At 43.0% G+C, this 21417-nt stretch overlaps 2 protein-coding genes across 3 annotated transcripts; both read right to left on the reverse strand.

The window, feature by feature from the left end:
* Positions 1 to 188: 188 nt before the first annotated feature.
* FAM180B (family with sequence similarity 180 member B) lies at positions 189 to 10797 on the reverse strand. The gene is made up of 4 exons (XM_083461688.1): positions 10226 to 10797; positions 5200 to 5267; positions 1296 to 2915; positions 189 to 1051 (listed from the first exon to the last, which is right to left on the reverse strand). The coding sequence occupies exons 1-3, from the start codon at positions 10311 to 10313 to the stop codon at positions 2457 to 2459; spliced, it is 615 nt and encodes a 204-aa protein (XP_083317814.1). The 5' UTR covers positions 10314 to 10797; the 3' UTR covers positions 189 to 1051; positions 1296 to 2456.
* Positions 10798 to 13675: 2878 nt separating this feature from the next.
* NDUFS3 (NADH:ubiquinone oxidoreductase core subunit S3) lies at positions 13676 to 21363 on the reverse strand. 2 transcript variants are annotated; one of them, XM_083461640.1, is made up of 7 exons: positions 21234 to 21363; positions 19743 to 19805; positions 19134 to 19231; positions 18715 to 18864; positions 16420 to 16545; positions 14906 to 15025; positions 13676 to 13949 (listed from the first exon to the last, which is right to left on the reverse strand). In XM_083461640.1, exons 1-7 carry the CDS (start codon positions 21274 to 21276, stop codon positions 13782 to 13784), a joined length of 768 nt encoding a protein of 255 aa, XP_083317766.1. In that variant the 5' UTR covers positions 21277 to 21363; the 3' UTR covers positions 13676 to 13781. The 2 variants fall into 2 exon arrangements, with proteins under 2 accessions (XP_083317766.1, XP_083317767.1); XM_083461641.1 differs by lacking the exon at positions 21234 to 21363 and adding an exon at positions 20815 to 20921.
* Between the last annotated feature and the right edge of the window lie 54 nt (positions 21364 to 21417).

Below are 21417 nucleotides of genomic sequence, written 5' to 3' on the forward strand. Positions count from 1 at the left end.
GCAATTGTTAATTTACATAAATTTTAATATTGCCAAAAACTCAATATTGAAGGAAGTGTGAGTTAATAAGCATTAACTACTCCCATAAAAAAACTGGAACCAACATAACCTTAAACCCAATAACACGTCTGCCCTTAGCTGGCCCCTGCAATTAAAAATGCCCCCCTCTAATTAATCAACTAAATAGGGTAAATCCAATGGTATTTATTCACTAGCAGAATACAGATGGTGGAAACGATTCCCCTTTCCCCTCTGTGCACCCCATAATCTGCTCTAGAGGGTTGGGGCATTGCCCAGAGCAAGAATGGGAGGGAACACAGAAGACTGCATGAGAGACAGGAGAAGGGTGAAACTCCATCATGCATGATGTGGAATGTCGCCCACTTAACACTTCTGGCCTCTGTGTGTGCACAGCTGTGTTGTTAACACAACAATGTATTATTGGCTATTGCATATATTGATGACCACAGTTGGTGCCTTCAACAGATAGGTTAGGTGCCTGAAGAGCAACTCAGTTGTCTCCATATTAATAATCTTTGGAGCTGCAAATGGATAAATTCTGTTATCGAAGCCAGACATACATCCACTGGGCAAAGCTATGCGGCTGCCTAGAGCCACTTTAACAGCAAATGAATGGGACCCAAACCCACTGAGTTCTGTTCTGTGGTATAAGTTTTTCTGCTTTTTTAAAAGCATTGTTTCCATGTTTGGGTGCTGGGGCATCTATTCCCTGTGTGCTTGGCCCTGGCATGCTGCATTTTGACCAATACAACTGGTGTAGGATTGGGATATTCCGGCACAGACACCTGCTGAAGCCCACTTCTGCATACAGGCAATGACTGATTTAGTTAAAAAGCCAAGGGCAAGACTAAAGCTATTTCTTGGCTAAGACAATGCTGTCACAAGTATATATATTCACATTTTAAAAGGTAGCATAGCCCTTAAAAGTTTATATCAGGTCCCAACCAGAACATATGCAACACTCTAGTCTCATTTGCTTACAAACTCTGTTAACTAATCCCATACAGACAGCTCCCTAAACGGCACATTCCTTAATACAGTGGTATCTCAGGTTACATACGCTTCAGGTTACATATGCTTCAGGTTACATACTCCGCTAACCCAGAAATAGTGCTTCAGGTTAAGAACTTTGCTTCAGGTTGAGAAGAGAAATCATGCTCCGGCGGTGCAGCAGCAGCAGGAGGCCCCATTAGCTAAAGTGGTGCTTCAGGTTAAGAACAGTCTCAGGTTAAGAACAGACCTCCGGAACGAATTAAGTACTTAACCTGAGGTACCACTGTACATTCAAAATTAAATTCCCACAAGTGTTTGATACCACAATTCAGTTATGGCTTCCCCAGTGCACTGTTTATCACACAAAGCATATTTGATTCATATATGGAGCCAAGCAAGCTTGCTTGCTTATGGTACATTCAGTGGTTAAAGTTGCAGGTCGTGGAACAGACTTACTAAATTTGCTAACTGCTTCCTTCAAATGGTCTGGATTCAGGGGCATAGCAAGGGGGGTGCGGTAGGTGTGGTCTGCCCTGGGTGTCCCCACTAAGGAGGGTGAGAAAATGGTGGGCAACACTCACCACGGGGCCTGCAGTGCACCTGAGCCATGCGTCTCTTCTGGGAGTGACGTGGTGGCTTGAGCGCCTGCAGGCCCCACGCTGCCCCAAACAGTCCGCCCATTGCCTACCCCTCAGCTGTAGGGTGACTGAGTGGGAGGAGGCAGGCAGACTCCTTGGAGGCCCCGCGGTGCCCCCATGAGCGGCTAGCCCCGCCCCTGGGCGCAGGGCACGCGCGCCACCCCAGGTGTCCAATCGGCTTGCTCAACTGTTGTCTGGATGCCAAACCTAGTAGAACTAAACTAACCCTTTTCTGACATAGTGGCTTTTAGGGCAAACTGTACACTGTACCTGAAGACTTTTATGTTCTACAAGAAGAAACACTAAGCTGGAAGGACTGCCCCATTGGGCATTCAGTCTCATCACTTTCTTTCTGACATACAGCCTCCTGAACTAATGCTTGTCCATAATTTCGTAAAAGCTCCCTTCTAAGAAGATACATGTTCTGTTGGTAAACAGTTCTTACAATTCGTAAGAGTTCCCTAGTGTTTAACATGGATCTGGTTTCTTGTAATTTCCGCTACACACAAAATTGCAGTGTAACACATAAAAATGCCAAGAGCAGGGACATGTAACTCCATGTTCCTCAGTAACCCAATTCCAATCAACAGCAAAGTGCTGTCTGAACTGCATGTCCTATAGAGAGCGCAGGGCAGAGGCCTTGAACAACATGCTAATCATAGAAATCCAGTGAAAAGCTAAGCAGCAGCTACACCAGAGATAAGAAAACAGGAAGGGTGACACTTCTGTGCACATTCCTGGAGAAGGAACCTAAAAATATATATTTGCATATTAATTTGGCTTAGAGGGACCAAGATTTCCCCTTTATGGATGAGAGTCTCTTTGGGTCCTGGCTAGGCTAGACCGGTAGAATTTCTTCAGTGCAGAAATATAGACAGGCATTTCCTGCCAAGGCCTAGAGGCCAGAAGCTGAACAGAATCCATAGATTCCTTCGAACAGAATCGTTTGCAGAGATCACGGAGTATTTCAATAACCAGCTGAGAGAAAAGGTTGATCCAGAGGTTTTTCTCCAGGCCTTGAATGGAGCGAATTTGGTAAGCACAGTAGACAGTGGTAAAGATGAGCTTCTTGAATTCCAGTGGAGTTATAGGGGTGTCAGACTGTGAGAGGAAGTCCAGGTACTCTTCAATCCCATCTGGGTTTTTTGGAATCTCATGCTGAAAGACCCGGAGTAATCGCTTGGTGGGACGCAGAGAGGCAAACTCCTCATCCTCAATCCTGATTGTCTCATTGGCCATAATTTCAATTCCTCTCCAAAGTAACTGAAAGAAAAAGAATAGAATTGTGAGGATCAGCAGACAGTTTTTTCTCTGTGGTAAGAAGTGATCATGCTCGAGAATTAATTTTTGCTCAGGGCAGAGTGGCTAATGGCCAGGAGGATAAAATTTGTTTTCTGTTGTTGCATGTGACTTGACTTACTTGCTTGCGTATTCTGGGTTGTGTTATTAAACTAATTCCTGACACCATTCAAATGGCTTGTTGTGGACTCTTCTCTATTCACAGCATCTACAATCCAGCTTAGATTGGCTCATGAGAAATAACTGGTGATAAAAAGGACTCTTGGCAGTCCTATCTTTGGGCCAATGCAGGGATGGGGAACCAACATCCAGATGTTGTTGAGCTATAGTTCCCGTCATCCCTAACCGTTGACCATTGGGTAGTGAAGTCCAACAACATCTGGAGGGTCACAAATTTCCATAGCTGTCAACGTTTCCCTTTTTTTAACGGAAATTCCCTTATTTCGAATAGGATTCGAAAAACAAGAAAAGGGAAAAGTTGACAGCTATGCAAATTTCCCGTGCCTAGAGCTTGATTAATTTTATCTCCATTCTAGCTCTGTGACTCCTTATCCAAAGTTTCCTTTCCAACATAGCCTGTACCCATCTACAGGCATGTTGTCAAACTTGGGTGTCTTTTAGACTGCTAGGCATGGCAGATGGAGTGAGGGATCATCAAGAGAATATTGTTCACAACAGCAGGATTGTGGAACTATCCAATACCACATCATTTCTGCTCCTAGAGGAGATTTGTTTCCTGCATTCCTGATTCTAGCTCCTCAACACAAATAAGGGCAGGAAATTCTGATACAGGCTAAGCAAAGCTCACGAACATTAAGTGAAGATACCCATTTGCATCTGGCTGCTTGAGACCTCAAAATGAATTGTGCTCCAATATAATAAACAGAGTTCATCACTGATATCACCACTGTTTTGGTGGCAATGGTGTGTGTGTATTCAAGATTATTTTTAAAAAAGGAAGGGTGTGGAAGGTTCACACATACAGAGGGAGAATAAATATTAAGCACGGGTTCCCTGTTGAAGGTTAACGGTGGGTTCCAATTCTGAAGGATGAAGACCATCACCTTAAGAAATACTGCTGTTAAAGAAAGTGGTGAAACAGCAAATGTTGGTAGCCCAGTACTGAATGTGTTCTCTGTAACTCAGCTGCGCTGTTGCACAATCAAGAGTTCAGAATCTTTCCATATCTCCTTCCTATAGCCCAGCCAGCTAGCTCAGTCTAATGAGCAGAAGTAGCCCAAGGCTGCCATCTTCTGGACCATAGCTTACATAAACAGAAAACAGTGTTTCTCGGGAGTTCCATTTCTCCTCACTGAAGCTTCAACCGGTGCCTTAGCTGAAGTAAAAGAGAACCTGAAATCCTTAGTAATATGGAGCTGCTGTAAAAAAGGGGGGGGGGGCATTGTGCAGTATAATGATCTCAGTCGAAACTGAAGAGCCAAGAGAAAACAAATCAGAGCACTAATGTTATTGAGGGCCATTGCTACCATACAAAAATTTTGAAATTTGCCTCAAGCATTGGTAACAGTAACCAATTGCTGTGGTAGAGAATCTGCTTGCAGAAGGTCCCAGATTTAATCTCTGGCATCTCCAGGTAGAGCTTGGAATGTCCCCTGCATGAAACGCTAATAATAATAATAATAATAATAATAATAATAATAATAATACTTTATTTATACCCTGCCCATCTGGCTGGGTTTCCCTAGTGCTCTCAAAAGCTGCTGCCAACTCAATACAGTGGTACCTCGGGTTACATATGCTTCAGGTTACATACGCTTCGGGTTACAGACTCCGCTAACCCAGAAATAATACGTCAGGTTAAGAACTTTGCTTCAGGATGAGAACAGAAATTGCGTGGTGGCGGCGCAGCAGCAGCACCAGGAGGCCCCATTAGCTAAAGTGGTGCTTCAGGTTAAGAACAGTTTCAGGTTAAGAATGGACCTCCGGAACGAATTAAGTACTTAACCCGAGGTACCACTGTATATGGTAGATTCCTAAGCTCCTAGATTCACAGTGACCATCTTCACACCTAACACAGCCACATTCCTCAGTACTAAAGAAGGGGCAGAAGTGTGTCCTTGTTCCTACACAATGACAATCACACTTCTCCTCCTGGCACCAACAAAATGAAAGGTTGGGTAGCTGTAGGCCAAGAAGTTGGAGCTGTTGCAGTGATATCGGCAGGCCATGCCAAAGGTGAAGGAACCTCACATCCTTTTCTTTGTGGATTTGCTTTTGCCTAAATTACCTCTAGTATGATGCCAGCATTCTCAACCCCATTTGTATCTGGAGCATCCTGGAGGTCAATTTGTTCATCTGGAAAAACAATAGAGAAAATAGTATTTAAATCAACATCTCTTCACCTATCCTCCTTCACATAAATGCCTGATTTTCTGAGATTTATTTTATTGTGTTCAATATTAACCTGAGGTAAAAATCTCAGTTATAACACTTATCATAAAATAATCTTTATTATTATTTTTAAAAAATGTATACCACTTTTTATATGAAGATCACAGGGAGGTTCACAATATAAAAATACAAAATAAAAACACAAAATACATAATAAAACAAAAACAAAACGAATAACCCACTTCCCAGAAACACATTTAAAAGGCCATAGAATGTTAATCAGCCAAACAGCTTGTGAAAGAGAAACGTTTTCACTTGGCACCTAAAGGTAAGTAATGAAGGTGCCAGGCGAGCCTCCCTGTGGAAAGAATTCCACAAATGGGGAGCAATAATGATACAATCTGTTTTGTTCTCTCGGGTACACCAGTAAAGACAGATGTCAAATTTCTTCAATATAATGTGGTTTCATTTATTTAACAATCAGAGCATAGCTTTGATATTTACTTCATCATGGTCTTGTTCTCTCCTAGCTCCCTCATACACAACTCCAACAGACAGTCTGCCTCTGGCTGAGGCTCCATCCTTGCATATAAACCTCCCAGAGGGTTTCCCCTTCAAAATGTTTCGGGCCTTTTAAAGCCGGTTGGACTAAGTCAGGGGTTGGGAACCTCAGGCCCTCCAGGCCTTTTCAGCTGGCCTGAGGGATTTCCTCTAGACCAGGGGTCTGCAACCTTTAAGACAAAAAGAGCCACTTGGACCCGTTTTTGAAGGAAAAAAAACCTGGGAGCCGCAAAACCATTGCGACATTTAAAACAAATATATCTCCGGAGCCGCGATCTGACAGCGGGAGGGAAGGTGACGTCGGGGCGGTGCGTGACTAATGCACGTACCGCCCCCATGCGACGTCACAGCCAGTACAGCGCCCGCCACAGTGGAGAGTGTCGGGGCGCACAATGCGCCTCCTCCCCTCGCTAGTATCCGCCCCGGAGCCGCGGCAAAGGTGTAAAAGAGCCACATGCGGCTCCAGAGCCGCGGGTTGCAGACCCCTGCTCTAGACAATGGCTCCTCTCCAGATCATGCTCCTCACTTGTCCTACTTCTGCACCCTTCTGGGTTCTTTGTCTGACTGGAGTGCGATGCTTGATCTGCAATAATGCCTCATTCTCATCAGGACGGAGAGACATGTGAGTAGGGACTCTGGTTTTTGCAAGGCTGGATTTGCAAGCATCCATTCTTCCACCCACTTCTGCCTCTGACTCCACCCCCCCCCACTGACATGTGACCCCCCCCCCCCACCTTGTGTGTGGAACAGGAAAGACTGCTTGGCTTAGAGATTTGGGGGAGTATTATTATTATTATTCTGCCCCGTGGAGGACCTTAAGGTCCACAAATGACAACATTTTGGAGGTCCCAGGTTGCAAGGTGGTTAGATTGGTCTCAACTAGGGCTGGGGCCTTTTCAGTACTAGCCCCGACTTGGTGGAACGCTCTGTCACAAGAGACTAGGGCCCTGCGGGACTTGACATCTTTCCGCAGGGCCTGCAAGACAGAGTTTTTCCGCCTGGCCTTTGGTTTGGACTCAGTCTGACCCTTATGTTTCCCTCCCCTTATGGTCTTGATTTATCAGCTACTTTAAAATGAGGCTGCATTTTAAATTGCATTTTAACCTGTATTTTAAATTGGGGTATTTTTTCCCCTCTCTCTTTTTCTCCTGTTATGTTTTTATTGTGATTTTATTGGTGTTAGCTGCCCTGAGCCCAGCTCTGGCCGGGGAGGGCGGGGTATAAATAAAATTTATTATTATTATTAGGCATTTTCAGTGGGAGGTCTGTGCCCCAGTAGCCCCAGTGGACCAGCCTCCGCTGCATGCTGATAAAGTTAATAAAGTATACTGCAATGATCACAGTAAAACTTAGAACTACTGTATTTTGTTCAAAAGGATGAAATTTGCTGTAAGTGAGGTAGCCTGTTTAAAGGTCACAGAACTTCCTCCATTTCATGTTGTTGTATAGTGTTTTAACTTAACATGCTAAGTTATACTGAAGTCTTATCTCGTTATTTTATGTATTCATACTTAGCTGGTTCTGCATTTTCTCTGTTTAGGCATTATTATATATTTATTTATATCCTGCATTTTCCCCTGGCAGGGACTCATGCGCTCCATTGTTACAACCCGTAGGCTAGACCAGAAGTGGGGGCCCCGTGGCCCTCCAGATGTTGGTGAAGTACAACTTCCATCAGCTGCAGCAAACATTGTGAGTGCTCAAGAATGATGGAGTTGCATTTCACCAATGACTGAAGGGACACTAGTCCCCAAACCAAACAGTTCAGCTGTTCCCAGATTTCTTTGCTAGGGACTGTGGGAGGCAGCACCAGGCCATATTTTGCAAGTGGGGTTGCATACAGAAGCAGGTCTGGAGTGCATTATACTGTGGAGTCCAAAACTAGGCAAGTATCCTGGAATGGCGTACCAAAGATGAAGAGGTTAAAACTGTGATAATACATTGGGCTAAAAATTTTGGATATAATATTCAATCAGAATCATGGGAAAGGTTATGGAAGGAAGGTATTAACTTTGCTGCATCCAGCGAACTTAAAGAAAATGTTATGAAAATGATGTATAGATGGTATTTAACACCAGCTAAACTTGCCAAAATGTATAAGACAAGAACTAATGAGTGCTGGATATGTAAGGAAAAGGAAGGTATATTTTAGCACATGTGGTGGACTTGTAAAGAGGTAAAGGCTTTCTGGGAAATGATATATACCGTAATGAGTTAAAGAAATTGTTTAAAAATACTTTTGTTAAAAAACCAGAAGCCTTTTTATTGGTTATAGTGAGTGAAGAGATACTAAGGGAAGATAAAAGACTGTTTATGTATGCAAAGAAGTACCAACAAAAGAAGAGTGGCAGTTGAAGATGATGGACTTTGCAGAACTCTGACAGGAAAAAATCCTGACAGAAGCTGACAGGAAAAATCGAAAACCAACAAGATCAAGTGTTTCAAAAGGACTGGAGTAAATTTATACGATATCTGAAAGATTATTGTAAGCAACTAACATCACTAGCAGGGTTGTTTGAAGTCTTGTAATGAGAAACTTTCTACCTTTCTATATTTATTTAAATTTTGAGTTATTTTGTAATGTGTGTAATTAGAATCGGAAAACATACAAAATGCAATGATATAGAGGGTTAATTCTGAAAGCCATGAGGTGGGAGGGAAGGAGGTTGACAGGCTCTAAAAAGCCAGGGATGTAAAGTGGAGTGTAATAATATATATAAACTAGGCAAGTACCCTTGGGAATCAGGCACAGGGAGGCTCAGTGTATTGTCGGAATGAAAAAGCCAGTGGGAACTCCTGATCTACAATATTTTCATTTTTGGCACAGATGTAAAAAGGTAAGGTTCTCAACTCACAGAGGCAAGATAAGAACTAAAATAGAGGTTAGGCTTGCTCTAGAAATGTATTTTCTGAATTTCATCATTGGGATTATTAGATTAAGCTAAGGAGGTGCCTGCAAGAAATATAACATCTGCTGTTTCTGTAACTTTCCTTATTGCAGACAGCTTCCAGCTTTCCCTTCTAGAGTAATTCTCCCCAGAGTCATGGAGAAAAACTCACAAAAGTTGCTTGGAGAATGAGGCTGTGCACTTTTGCTTAGAAAAGATGATGTCTCTAGCCAGGTTGCAGTCTCCTGATCAAAGCCATCTGTCTTCAATTTTGGATTAAAGCTCAGATTGCAGCTGCATTTCACTTCTCCATAATACATAATTCAGGAAGTCTTTTGAGACTGACAGGCAGGAACAGAAATATTCCATTAAAATAACACTAATGGTGAAGTTAGTATAGTTCTCAACATCTGTTTTGTTGAGTTCACCCAAGTGACTTCCAAGCCTTTAAAAAGAAAAAGGTTCTGTTGGCAGTGGCAGGCATCCTATGCCTTCAGTAAATGATAGGAAAAGCCCTATTTTGTGCTACCTTTAAAAATATTGCTTTTCCCCTGGCCATTGCCACCCGAGGTGTATGTTTTTGGGACCCATCCAATTATTGTGAATGTGGTTTGTTTTAGACGGCTGTATTTTAAATTGTTGTAACTTAACCTTTAACATTCAACTTAATCCTTGTGGTGAAGTATAATAAATTAATAATAATAATAATAACCCTGCCACTTTTTTTTAAGGCACAAGAGTTGCTTTCCTAACCAGGACCTGGCAACTTCACATTTGATTACCCTACCAATGCAATCATATCACTACGGTAAATTCAAACTCCTGCTTCTGAGAGTGAGGTATCAAGAAAACGGCTACGGAAATTCAGTATATAAATAGACCAGTCAGAAACTAGCCCTCTCTGGAATTGTTAGTCCAAAACCATTTGCCATTTTGTGAATGCAACAGTGCGAGCAGCAATTGGAAGCAGAATACAGCAACAGAGTAAACCACTGCAGAAATAATAATAAAGTCAAGATTTTCCCCACAAAGCACCTGCCTCATAGCTGCCACCTATGTTTGAAGGCTGCTGGAAAATTCCCAGATGATGTTAACATGCTATTAATTCCAAGAGAGAAGAGCTGCATGAGTGTCCCATACAAACAGATGCTTGTTTCAGAGATTAAACAGAGGAAAAGTCGTTGATACGTATAGCATTCCTTAGAAAGTATGTGAAAGGGGTGTGTGAAAACTCAGTAGAAAGTATCTGTGTCTGCACTCTAGCAAGATCCTGACTTATTTTCTTTGGCACAGTAGCAATCCTTTCTTGAGTTTTATCAGATAACCTTCGTCCTGAAAAAAGCCCATGAAAAGCCCTCCACTGGCACTCATGCACAAAACAGCCCGAACGGTTGCATTGATAATAACAGAAATACCGGTATATTGGCTGCCCACTGCAGAGCAGCCTTCTCCAGTTGTGGGTGAGCTTCTTACCTGTCTGTCTCTGGGATCCAGCAAACACACAGAGCATCAGAGCTGCCCACAAGCAGATTCCAAAGTGCAGCTGCAACACCTGGGCCATGTCAGGAAGAGTCCTTACCCCTTTCTGCAGATAAAACACTTTGGGTGAACCTGAAGTTGTTTACTGCTCTGTAGTTTCTTTCTCCTCTCTTTACAGTCCAAGAAGTTGCTGCTGAGACAGCTGGCCTTTCTCCAATTCCAGCCCAGGGCAGGGCTTCCAGTTCAATTCCCAGTTCCTAACAGATAGTTTCCATCATAATGCAAAAGAAAAAGAAAAGAAAAAAACTTTGAAGGCTCAGGCTCCAGATTCTCCAAATGCTGTGCCAATGCAAGTCCCATTTATTTCCACTTGGAGCATCGGGCTGTTCCTTATTTGGTTTTTGGCTCACCAGGTTAAGACTTTTATGATTCTACCCCTTCCCCCAACCAGCTGCGAACTTTTAAGAAAAGAAAGAACATGCTCTTAATAACCAAGGATTTATACTGACAATTTGAAACGTGCATGGCCATAAACTAGTCCTCCTTAGAAAGGCCCATTGATACTGCCTGAAGGACAGTGGAAGTGCAGCTTGTTTCGTTTTGCTTCAAGTCATTCTTTCCCCCCCAAAGTTTGCTTTCCAGCACTGAAATCCAACAGAAATTCTGACATGCCACAGGAGGGTGGGGCTGGCAAATCTATGCCAGAAAGTATTCAGCAGAGAGGAAAGAAAGGTCATTTCTTCAACTCCGTTGCTCTTGGAGGAGAAAGAGTACAGTGACCTGTCAGAAACCAACACACACCCAACTGTCTCCATCAGCCAGCTATCTCCACATGGGAGGACCAGTTTTAAGAAGTTTGATATTATCATCCGTTTCAGCCATTCATAAGAATTTTCCACAGCACTTTCCCACCCCCACCCCTGGATTTCAGGAAAAACAGGATTTATGACCTATAACCCTGCAAATCCACTATGGCACTCCAATTGTTGTTGGGACTACATTTCCCATCATCCCTGATCATTGGCTGTGTGGGCTGGGGCTGATGGGAGCTGGGCCAACAACCGGAGGGCCTCAGGTTCCCCATCCCCTGCTGTAGGATCTCTCTCTTTTAGCACCATCCCAATGTTTTAAAAGGGTTGCTGGATTCTATATATTTAAATAATTTCATGGAGTGGGGGACTGGTAAGAAACTTTCTGCACCTACCCAGTCGTCCCCCCCTTGTACCAATATCAAAAGCTTATCAAGTTTGACCCAATGCTGTGGTTCAGTTTGCACCACAGACGTTTGCATGTGCAATGGAATTCCCCCTTCCTCTCCCCTGCAGCCCCCTCATGCACCCTCAACATGTATCCCAGAGGGATGTGGGTCCTTCCAAAGCAGATAGGGCAGCATTCAGACAAAGGAGAGGAAGGGTAGTGCCAGTGTGCAAATGGCAATCCACTTGTGCAGTGTTGAAATACAACCCAAATCCCATATTGATACACCAATATCTAGAGGGCCTTGATGTATTTCAAACCTATAAAGACACCTGCAGTCAAAACAGTATTGTTGCCCACAATCCTCTTCATTTTCATCTTTCCCAGCTACAGTACTGTATCATTTTCAGGTTTGGGGCCTCCACAGGCGGAATCTCTTCTTCCTCTCATTAGGAAGAGAGACAACAAAAGTGCCACAGTATCTTAATGCTACCCTTCTTTCCAAAACAGGTCTAAGCACACACTAATCCATGGAGTTTGATTCATTGCATCTAAGCCAGTTTTCTGGAAATTTTACCAAATTGGGTACTCCCTAGAGGTGCATGTGAGAAACCTCTAGAACATGTCTTTTTGACAAAGGATCGCTGAAACATCAAAAACGGCCCTGGACTTGTCATTTAAGTTCACTCCAGTAATTCTTGACAATCTGCAAAGTGTTGCAAAGGCACAAATCCATTGTAAGGAAAATGGCAAATGCTCCCCATTATCTAGAAAAGGGGAAGATGTTTGGGAAGATTCACCCACCCTACTCCCTCCAATGCAAAGTGGAAAGCACTCTGTAGCTGATTAGCTCCACATGTGCTGAACTCCAGCTGCTCAAATCTCTGCAGTGAGCTTTGGCACAACTTCTGTTGTCTCTCAGAAATCCCCCATACAGCAGCTTTTTTTAAACAAATGAAATTTAACTAGAACAAAAGCTTAAAACATCTGGATTCCAAACATTGTTCTGGGTTCAAACCCTCAAGAAAGGAAACGTTCCATATAATATATCTGAGGTCAAATTAAATCTATTGTTTGCAGCCCTCCACCCACTCATCCTCCCCCTTCTCTTATATCACACCCAGTCCTCTATGTTACAGCCTATGCTCAGGGATGGGGAACCTGTGGCCTTCCTGATGTTTCTGGACCGCAATTCCCATCATCCTTGACTATTAGCCATGTTGGCTGGGGCTGGTGAGAACTGGGGGTCCAACATCCAGAAGGCCACAGCCTCCCCATTCCTGTCCTAAGCCCTGCAACGATCTATGTCTTGCTTCTGCAGAGTGTTTGGCTCACTTTTGGTGCTTAATGTTTATTCTTAGTAGAGGGGCAACCAGAAAACCACAACTCATATTGCTCCACATTTCAAAGAGCAGCCTCCTTTATGGCCACATTCATTATTGAATAACAAAGCCATATGCTTGCGGTCACATTTACTGCAGCATATTGGGGTGGGGGGGTCACAAATGAATTGGCAGATAGAGACATTAATAAAATGTATCCAACTTCATGGCCTAGAGAATTTCTCAATAACCCGCAGACACTGCTGCCAGTGTCCTCCAACAGCAGCTGCGTGACCACAGCTTGTTTGAAGACACACAAATAGGCCTAACAATCCAATAGACTTTGTGTGCAGAGTTCCATGGGACTTCTCCTTCCTCTCTGCTCCCCCATAGCCTCAAAATCGGCTTGAGGGTCTTTCTGGATATTTTGAGGGTGGGGGCACAGGGGAGAGGAAGGGAAGTTCCACTGTGCACGTGGAAGTCTGCTGCACTAGCAGTTGAATGCGACCCGTTTTGCTTGTTTCAACAAAAAATATCAGTTTTCCAGCTACACAGAGTATTCAATAATTCTAGAATGGAGCCTTTTACCAAAAACTGAAAAAGCAAGGCTGGAACTTTGGTGCCTGCAGTGTCTCTGGGCAACTGAGAGTCTGTGCTTGCAAACAGTTGATGGTCATAAAGCATGGGATCCTTCTTTCTTGAGGTTTTTGTTTCTTTCCTGAAGGGAAGCAGAGTCTACTGTTCTCATAGTGCTCTTTTAAAAAACAAAAAACACAACCTCCCCAGTTTTTTGTACTCTTCCCTGCTGCTCCTTTGTATACCTTGAACCCTGCTCCAATCTTCTGGATATTAATAACACCTTATGCATGTTTCACAGCCAGTCTGAAAGCTGCATTTCCCGCACATATCAGACAGACAAAAAACCTTATGTCAAGTTTTTTTATTGATATTTAATATATATAAATACTTAGATCAAACAGGAAGGTGGTGACACAAGGATATCTCTGGCTTCCTCTCCTTCTTTCCTGCTGCTATTTCTCATCTCCTTTCTTCTCTCCTGCCTCTATCTTGATGGTTTGCGGAGCCTCGCGATAGGCAGGGAAAGTCTCCCAGGGACTGTTCAGATCAAATTTGCGGAACTCCTGAGACAGCTCCACAGGCTCTGCCACCACTCGCTTCACCTCATCATCATACCTGACCTGAAGGAGGAGAAAAGGCATTAAGATGAGCGATGGTGATGGCGGTCAACTACAAAAACATACCTGGAATTTTAGAATTAAGCTTCCTCCTCGTTTGTAGGTTGCTTAGTATAGATCAACAGTCAATTTTCCAGTTAGTTAAATTTTCCAGTTAGGCGATAAAAGCAGTTATCTCCAAATCTACAACTCCTATCATGCCTAGCTAACAGGACCAGTGGTCAGGGATGATGAGAGTTGTAGTCCCAAAACATCTGGAGGGCCGAGTTTGCCTATGCCTGTGCTAAAGCTTCTCAAGTGGTTTGTGAGCCCAAAAGTCATAAAGTGTAGGATTCTCAGGACATTATATTATGTAGCATCAAAGGCACTTAATCAAAGGCATGTCTCAGAGGGTGCTTAATACATGGACTTTTGGTCACAGGGCAGGAGACCAGGCAGGAAAGAGTTAACCCACCCACCCACCCCAATCAAAAGCATTGCCAGCAGAGTCAATGTCCCTTCTGAGGATGAAGTTCCTCCCACGTCCAGGACATGACTTCATCCATGCAAAATAGGAACTCATAAACCAAGGGTACAACATGCAGCAGCAGAACCATTGCCCTAAGGAAGCTAATGAACAAATATCGGAGAACATATCCACAAACAGGTGAGCTTCCTTTCCCTTTTCTTGAATTCTCTGTTGCCTGTACAGCAGAGTAAGACTTCAATTATAGGGTTTGATGTTTATTTAATATTACATTTATATCCCACCTTTCAGCCACAGAGCTCATACATGCTTCTCCCCTTCCCTATTATATCCTTCCCACAACCCTGTGAGAATTAGGCTGAGAGCTGCTGACTGGCCTACAGGACCTCCTTGAGCTTCGAACCATGCTCTAGTCCAACACTTGAACCACTATGCCATACTGGGCCTCTGGAAGGATTCTGCAGTTGAGTCTAGCTTTTCCAAATGCTCTTACCTCCACATATCCAGAAAGAGGGAAGTCCTTCCGGAAGGGATGACCCTCAAACCCGTAGTCTGTGAGGATTCGCCTCAGATCAGGGTGGTTAGCAAAGAACACTCCATACATATCCCAAACCTATGAATATGGGAATCAAGTAAAGAAACAGCAAAGTATATCAATTTTGGTCATATATATATATTCAAATTTTACAACACAAATTAAACATATTTTATTATACCATACATTTATTGACTTCCCTCCCCTTCCAAGGATCATTTAACTTTCTCACCATTCCTCCATATATTGATATATCCATCTAATTCTATTTTCCTATCTTACATCACTTCAAATTATACTGTTGAATTTACTTTAATACTGTCAGCGTTTTCAATTGTTCACAATTATTTTCAATATACCCGACAAAAAATTTCAACTCCTCCTTTAATACCTGTTCTTTTTATTCTCTTATTCTACTTGTTAGACCCACTAACTCTGAATATTCTAACATCTTAAGTTGCCAATCCTCCTTGCTGGGGACACCCCTCACTTTCCATTTTTGGGCTAGCAAGATCCAAGCCACTGTAGTTGCATAATTAAATAATTTTTTTGTCTCCTAGGAACCTCTGTCTGAATAATTCCTGACAAAAATGCCTGTCCCCCCCCCCCCCGGAATGTTGTTTTGAACGTTTTTTTCATCTCATTATATATCATTTCCCAATATTCTTTTACATTTTTGCATGCTCACCACATATGAAATAAAGTTCCTTCTACTTCTTTATATTTCCAACACAAATCCAATTCTACATTATACATTTTAGCCAATCTACACAGAGTTAGATACCATCTATGGATCATTTTCATAGAGTTTTCTTTCAGTGTGTAGCATGCAGTAAACTTCAAATCATTCTTCCAATGTTTCTCCCTGGCTTCTCCTCAGATTGTATAAATTTTTCGCCTTTTACAAAGTATAGCGTTTTGAAACCTAGCTTGGACCGATTTATATGAACATTTTTATTACCTCACACATACAAAGCATCAGACACTCATTGCTAGCTGGCTGAGACACCTCATAGGCAAGGCAGCAAGTGAGATTCAATCGTATAAATGCTGAAGATTTAAAAATACATCGATCACTTGCTTAAACTCTACTATTTTACATCATTTATATGCTGCTTGGATAAAACATCTAAGTGGTTTCAATTGTCCTGAAATGGCAACAAACACTCTCCAAATAATGCCAGACAGAAGTTATCCAGGACCTTAAGGCCTATAGAATTGAGATCATGTCATTGGGAAGGAGTGATCACTGATCAACACCTAAAGGGCCATTGAGCCAAAAGGGACAGAATGTGATGTTTGTAGAATAGGAATGTGCACACAGAAAACTGCGAGCAGCACCAGGCCCTTTAGGGCAACCTGGGCCACAGGGACTGTGTTCAACTCAAATTAAACAGTGGGCTCCCTCTTCTTCCAAGAAAACATACCAGATCTGTCCCCTCTTATCAAATATCAACCACCTTGCAGCTTACCTCTCTTTCATACCAGTTTGCTGCTTGGTGCACTGGGACTGCTGATTCAATGGGTGTCAATTCGTCAGTATATGTTTTCACACGAATCCGGGAATTATAGGCTATGGATAAGAGATTATAGACAATCTAAAAGGAAAAGGTAAAAAACAGCATTTTCATGTATTAGTACACCTTATCAGATTGTGACATCACAAAAAGAATAACATGTATGATTATAGTACAGCCACATAAAAAAAGACACAGGGAATTTTTTTTTAAAAAAAAGTTCCTTAATGTTGAAATGATTTCCAAAGCTAACAGTATATGCAACAAAAGGTCTTGTCTATACATGAAGAAATGGCTACTTCTGATAATGATCATATACAGTGGTTCCTCGGGTTAAGTACTTAATTCGTTCCGGAGGTCCGTTCTTAACCTGAAGCACCACCCCTGCTGCTGTGCCGCCGCACAATTTCTGTTCTCATCCTGAAGCAAAGTTCTTAACCCGAGGTACTATTTCTGGGTTAGCGGAGTCTGTAACCTGAAGGGTATGTAACCTGAAGCGTATGTAACCCGAGGTACCACTGTATCTCTGGTTTATTCCCAAGATATACAGATTTCTTAAGAGCCCATCTGTCAAAGTTTGCAGCACTGTGGCTGGAAGTACTACAAACCCACAACATAGATGAAATGTGATACAAATGTGATTTAAATTTAAATACAGCTCTACCTCTCTTTTAAATCAGAACCAGTGAAGGCGGTGAAGGTACTGCGTGAGTGTCTGGAGGCGGTTGGAAGATAGATGGCGGCTAACAGATTGAGGTTGAATCCTGACAAGACAGAAGTACTGTTTTTGGGGGACAGGAGGCGGGCAGGTGTGGAGGATTCCCTGGTCCTGAATGGGGTAACTGTGCCCCTGAAGGACCAGGTGCGCAGCCTGGGAGTCATTTTGGACTCACAGCTGTCCATGGAGGCACAGGTCAAATCTGTGTCCAGGGCAGCTGTTTACCAGCTCCATCTGGTACGTAGGCTGAGACCCTATCTGCCTGCGGACTGTCTTGCCAGAGTGGTGCATGCTCTGGTTATCTCCCGCTTGGACTACTGCAATGCACTCTACGTGGGGCTACCTTTGAAGGTGACTCGGAAACTACAACTAATCCAGAATGCGGCAGCTAGACTGGTGACTGGGGGCGGCCGCCGAGACCACATAACACCGGTCTTGAAAGACCTACATTGGCTCCCAGTACGTTTCCGAGCACAATTCAAAGTGTTGGTGCTGACCTTTAAAGCCCTAAACGGCCTCGGTCCAGTATACCTGAAGGAGCGTCTCCACCCCCATCATTCTGCCCGGACGCTGAGGTCCAGCGCCGAGGGCCTTCTGGCGGTTCCCTCATTGCGAGAAGCAAAGCTACAGGGAACCAGGCAGAGGGCCTTCTCGGTAGTGGCGCCCGCCCTGTGGAACGCCCTTCCAGCAGATGTCAAAGCGATAAACAACTACCTGACATTTAGAAGACATCTTAAGGCAGCCCTGTTCAGGGAAGTTTTTAACGTGTGATATTTTACTGTATTTTTGGGTTTTATGGAAGCCGCCCAGAGTGGTTGGGGAGGCCCAGCCAGATGGGTGGGGTATAAATAATAAATTATTATTATTATTATTATTATTATTATTATTATTATTACTTTTTGTTCAGTTGGATATTGTATTACACTGATGAAACACAATTTAAACTAATTTGAGCTAGAGAAGAATTTGAATTGCTATATTTAGGTCAATCTATGAAGACATTTATATATGTGTGAATGGTCGAGGCAAAGAAAAAAGAAGTTATAACTCTGTTGGACTGTACAGAGCTGTCAGATGCTGTAACTAAGAGGGTCCCACAAGTAAAATTATAGCTTCCCTTCTGTCAAACTAATATATTTTCAGGTATATTTATAAGTATCCACTTCTGGAAACAGGTGCTGCTGCTTCCCAAGACATTGCTTGATGACTAAGCAGGTCAATTAGCTGTTTAAGCAACAGAATTCTCTCCCAAAACAAATGTCACTAACATCACACTGTTAAGCACAACCACCATTTCTAGATCAGCGACTACATAGATCAACAGAACAAAAACTGAGAAAGTAACCCAGAAGTAATATACTAGTAGTCAGTGAGCATAAAGCCAAGGCAGTCAGCAAAACTGAGGGCTGGGGCACCAACATGGGGGGAAACTAGGATACTCTCACATTCTTGTTTAGCCATGTGAATTTTTTGGGAAGACTGCGTCTTCCTTAGAATCTTCTTTGTAGCATAGCTTGAAGAGCAGCTCCTACCTCAAAGCGGTTCTGTCGAGATGGAACATCGATTGCCGTCAGATCAGCTAAGTTTTTGAACTGGGCGTTGGTGTGATCTTTAAGAAAGGTCAAAACTGGAATGATCCCATCTGGATGAATTAAGATTTCTAGCTCGTTGAAACATGTCACCTGTTAAAATGAGAAATAGTAAAATTTTGTATGGATCAACTTCATCCAAATTCTAAGCACACATACTTAGATAGAAATCTCATTAAAACCAATGAAATGACTTCCAAATAGATGTGCTGAAAACTGTAAGCAGTTCAAGCTGCATAACAGCAGACCAAGGAACAATTGTATACCTTTCCAGCTCCTTGTAGCACTCATTAGCTTTCAGAAAAGACTTAGTACTGCCTATTACAGTTTCAAGAGAGAATGATACAGTTGATGGAACCCACCTGGACTTGTTGAACATACTTGGGCAGAATTTCAGCCACATATTCTCCAAAAGCACACAGCTGCTTTTGTGTCACTTCATCCTTTGGTCTAACAGTAGCTGAAAAGAAAGTTTACGGTGGTGAATTCTAAAAAGAACAGCACCAGCTCATAGCCAAGCCAGCTCAATGTTATTCCAACTGCTATCACAGGGATGGGAGCAGTTCAACACTGGTCAACATGGTCAGATATACCTATTGTACCATTAACTTTTCTGCTGTGTGTGGGGTTCTTTTTTGGAGGGGAGTGGGCCAATCAGCATGATAGAAAACATAATTATTCAAACTCTACAGCAGATTAGTGCATGCCTGACAGATAATATAATGCCTAGTAAGTATTCAGTGTCCACGAAACTGATAGTATTGTCTCAGAAATCAGGGAGCCTCTATAAACATTAAGTTTACCAGGAACTTAAGAATGAATGAGATGAAGTCATTTGCACATGTCCTTTTTAACATCAAACTTCATCTGCTTACAATCAGGTGGTGCATAGTTTTCACTTAACAAAACTGTACTTATTGTAATGCAAAATAAAGGATGAGTTGATGAAACACTAAGCAAGTCAGACTTACGTTGAGTCACTGCAGTATTCCCTTCAAACCGAGCTTGCAGTAGCATTGCAGATCGCCCAGAAACTATAAAGAGTGGGGAAAGTGTTAAATTGCCATTATTTACAGCCATAGCATCTACTGATCTCCACAAAGAAGTAGCTTCAAATATACCATAAAAATGTACAAATAATAAAAGCAAGATGGTACATTAATATACATTTCTGCAAGCAGTAATAAACATGGAATTAAAGGTATTTAAGCAGACCAATTGTGAGTAGGATTGCAGTCAAGATAATCTAGTTTAGAATGGAGTGCTGAAACATAGCATCTACAGCACTGGTCTTCAACTGGTGGACTAATCTGAAGTATATTACAATAGGAGCACTACCATCATGCAAATATATAGTAAAAGATTAAGAAATGGGTCCCCAAATGACTGTTTGGTTTAAAAGTGCTTACTAGGACTGAAAAGATTAAAGTCTACTGTTCGGCTCAGCAGGAAACTGTTGACTAGGATACACAAACTCAGGGCCCAAAAGAATACTTGAAACATCTATATCAGGCCTGCTCCACATTTTACTAACACCTATACATAAAATCTTTTCATCTTTTGATTAAGGGTGGTATAAATATATAAGAAATAAATGGAAATACCTTATTTTATTTTTATTTCTTATATTCTTATACCACCCTTAAGAATTATTTTAAATGGTTTAAAAACCCATGTATAGATTTTATTGTGTGATGACAGCACGTGTGGATTTCATATAGATCCCTTCCATGCATTTTTTTTAAAGTGGAGCGCTAATTACTGGGAAGTGTGAGTGGTGTCAAATGCTTGCAGGGTTTCTATAGGCATTTGGCTTATCAGTGTGAGAACAGAATGCTGAACTATAGCTGGGGCTTTGGACTGATCCAGCAGGGTTCTCCTTACGCTTGTAGAAAACCAAGGACTGCACTGTGAACTCACACTGAGAACAGTTTTATAAAACAGGGATCAACTGCAGTTACCAGTGTCCCTCCAGATGCTGCTGAAAAGTTTAAAACCAAAAACCCAGCAGGGGACTGCCTCGGGCCAAGACCGATAACTGACCCATCTAGCTCGGTAAGTATTGACCCGTGCGCTCGTTTTGTGGTTTGTCCATTTATTTGGCATAACCTAAACCAGGATTTCGAGGAGCAAAGTGTGCGGCGGCGGCGGAGACAGCAGGAGGCGGTGAATCGGTGGACAGAACGCCAACTGTTTCGCATCGCTTTCCCCATCATGGCGACCTCCAAAGCATTCTGGGAACTGTCGTTTCGTGAGAGAGCTGAGAACACCGCAGCAAAGCCCGGCCCGCTCCTGACGGAACTACAGCTCCCAGAATCCTTTAGGAAGGAGGGAGGAAAGGAGGCTATGCCCTCTGCAGACAAACACCCCAGCGTCCCCTCACCAGCAAGGGCCACAGCCCCTCCAGACGGGAAGCCCTCAGTCTCCTCCTCCCAACAGACCCCGCCAAGTCGCAGGCTCACCTCTCAGGCCGGCCCGAGCCAGCCCCAGCGCGGCCGCTAACATCTTTGCCTGCTCAGGGTCCACAGCCGGAGCCTCACAAGGACACCGAGCGAACTCGTAAGGCGCACGCGCGCCATCGAGCGCTCTCTCCTATTGGTCCGACGTAGCAGAAAGCGCTGCGTCCCGCTCGCGCAAGCTTCCACC

The sequence above is a fragment of the Podarcis liolepis genome (genome assembly GCF_965112155.1).
Source record: "Podarcis liolepis genome assembly, chromosome: 1".
Classification (NCBI taxonomy): Eukaryota; Metazoa; Chordata; class Lepidosauria; order Squamata; family Lacertidae; genus Podarcis; species Podarcis liolepis.

Excerpts from the sequence above, each read along its gene's own strand:
- FAM180B (XM_083461688.1), bottom strand. The coding sequence starts at position 10,313 with ATGGCCCAGGTGTTGCAGCTGCACTTTGGAATCTGCTTGTGGGCAGCT. Across the intron at positions 5,268-10,225 it reads TGGATCCCAGAGACAGACAG|ATGAACAAATTGACCTCCAG; the intron begins GTAAGAAGCTCA and ends TTGTTTTTCCAG. Across the intron at positions 2,916-5,199 it reads ATGCTGGCATCATACTAGAG|TTACTTTGGAGAGGAATTGA; the intron begins GTAATTTAGGCA and ends TTTTTCTTTCAG.
- NDUFS3 (XM_083461640.1), bottom strand. The coding sequence starts at position 21,276 with ATGTTAGCGGCCGCGCTGGGGCTGGCTCGGGCCGGCCTGAGAG. Across the intron at positions 15,026-16,419 it reads CAAACTGGTATGAAAGAGAG|GTTTGGGATATGTATGGAGT; the intron begins GTAAGCTGCAAG and ends CCATATTCATAG. Across the intron at positions 13,950-14,905 it reads CTCTTTCTGGATATGTGGAG|GTCAGGTATGATGATGAGGT; the intron begins GTAAGAGCATTT and ends CTCCTCCTTCAG.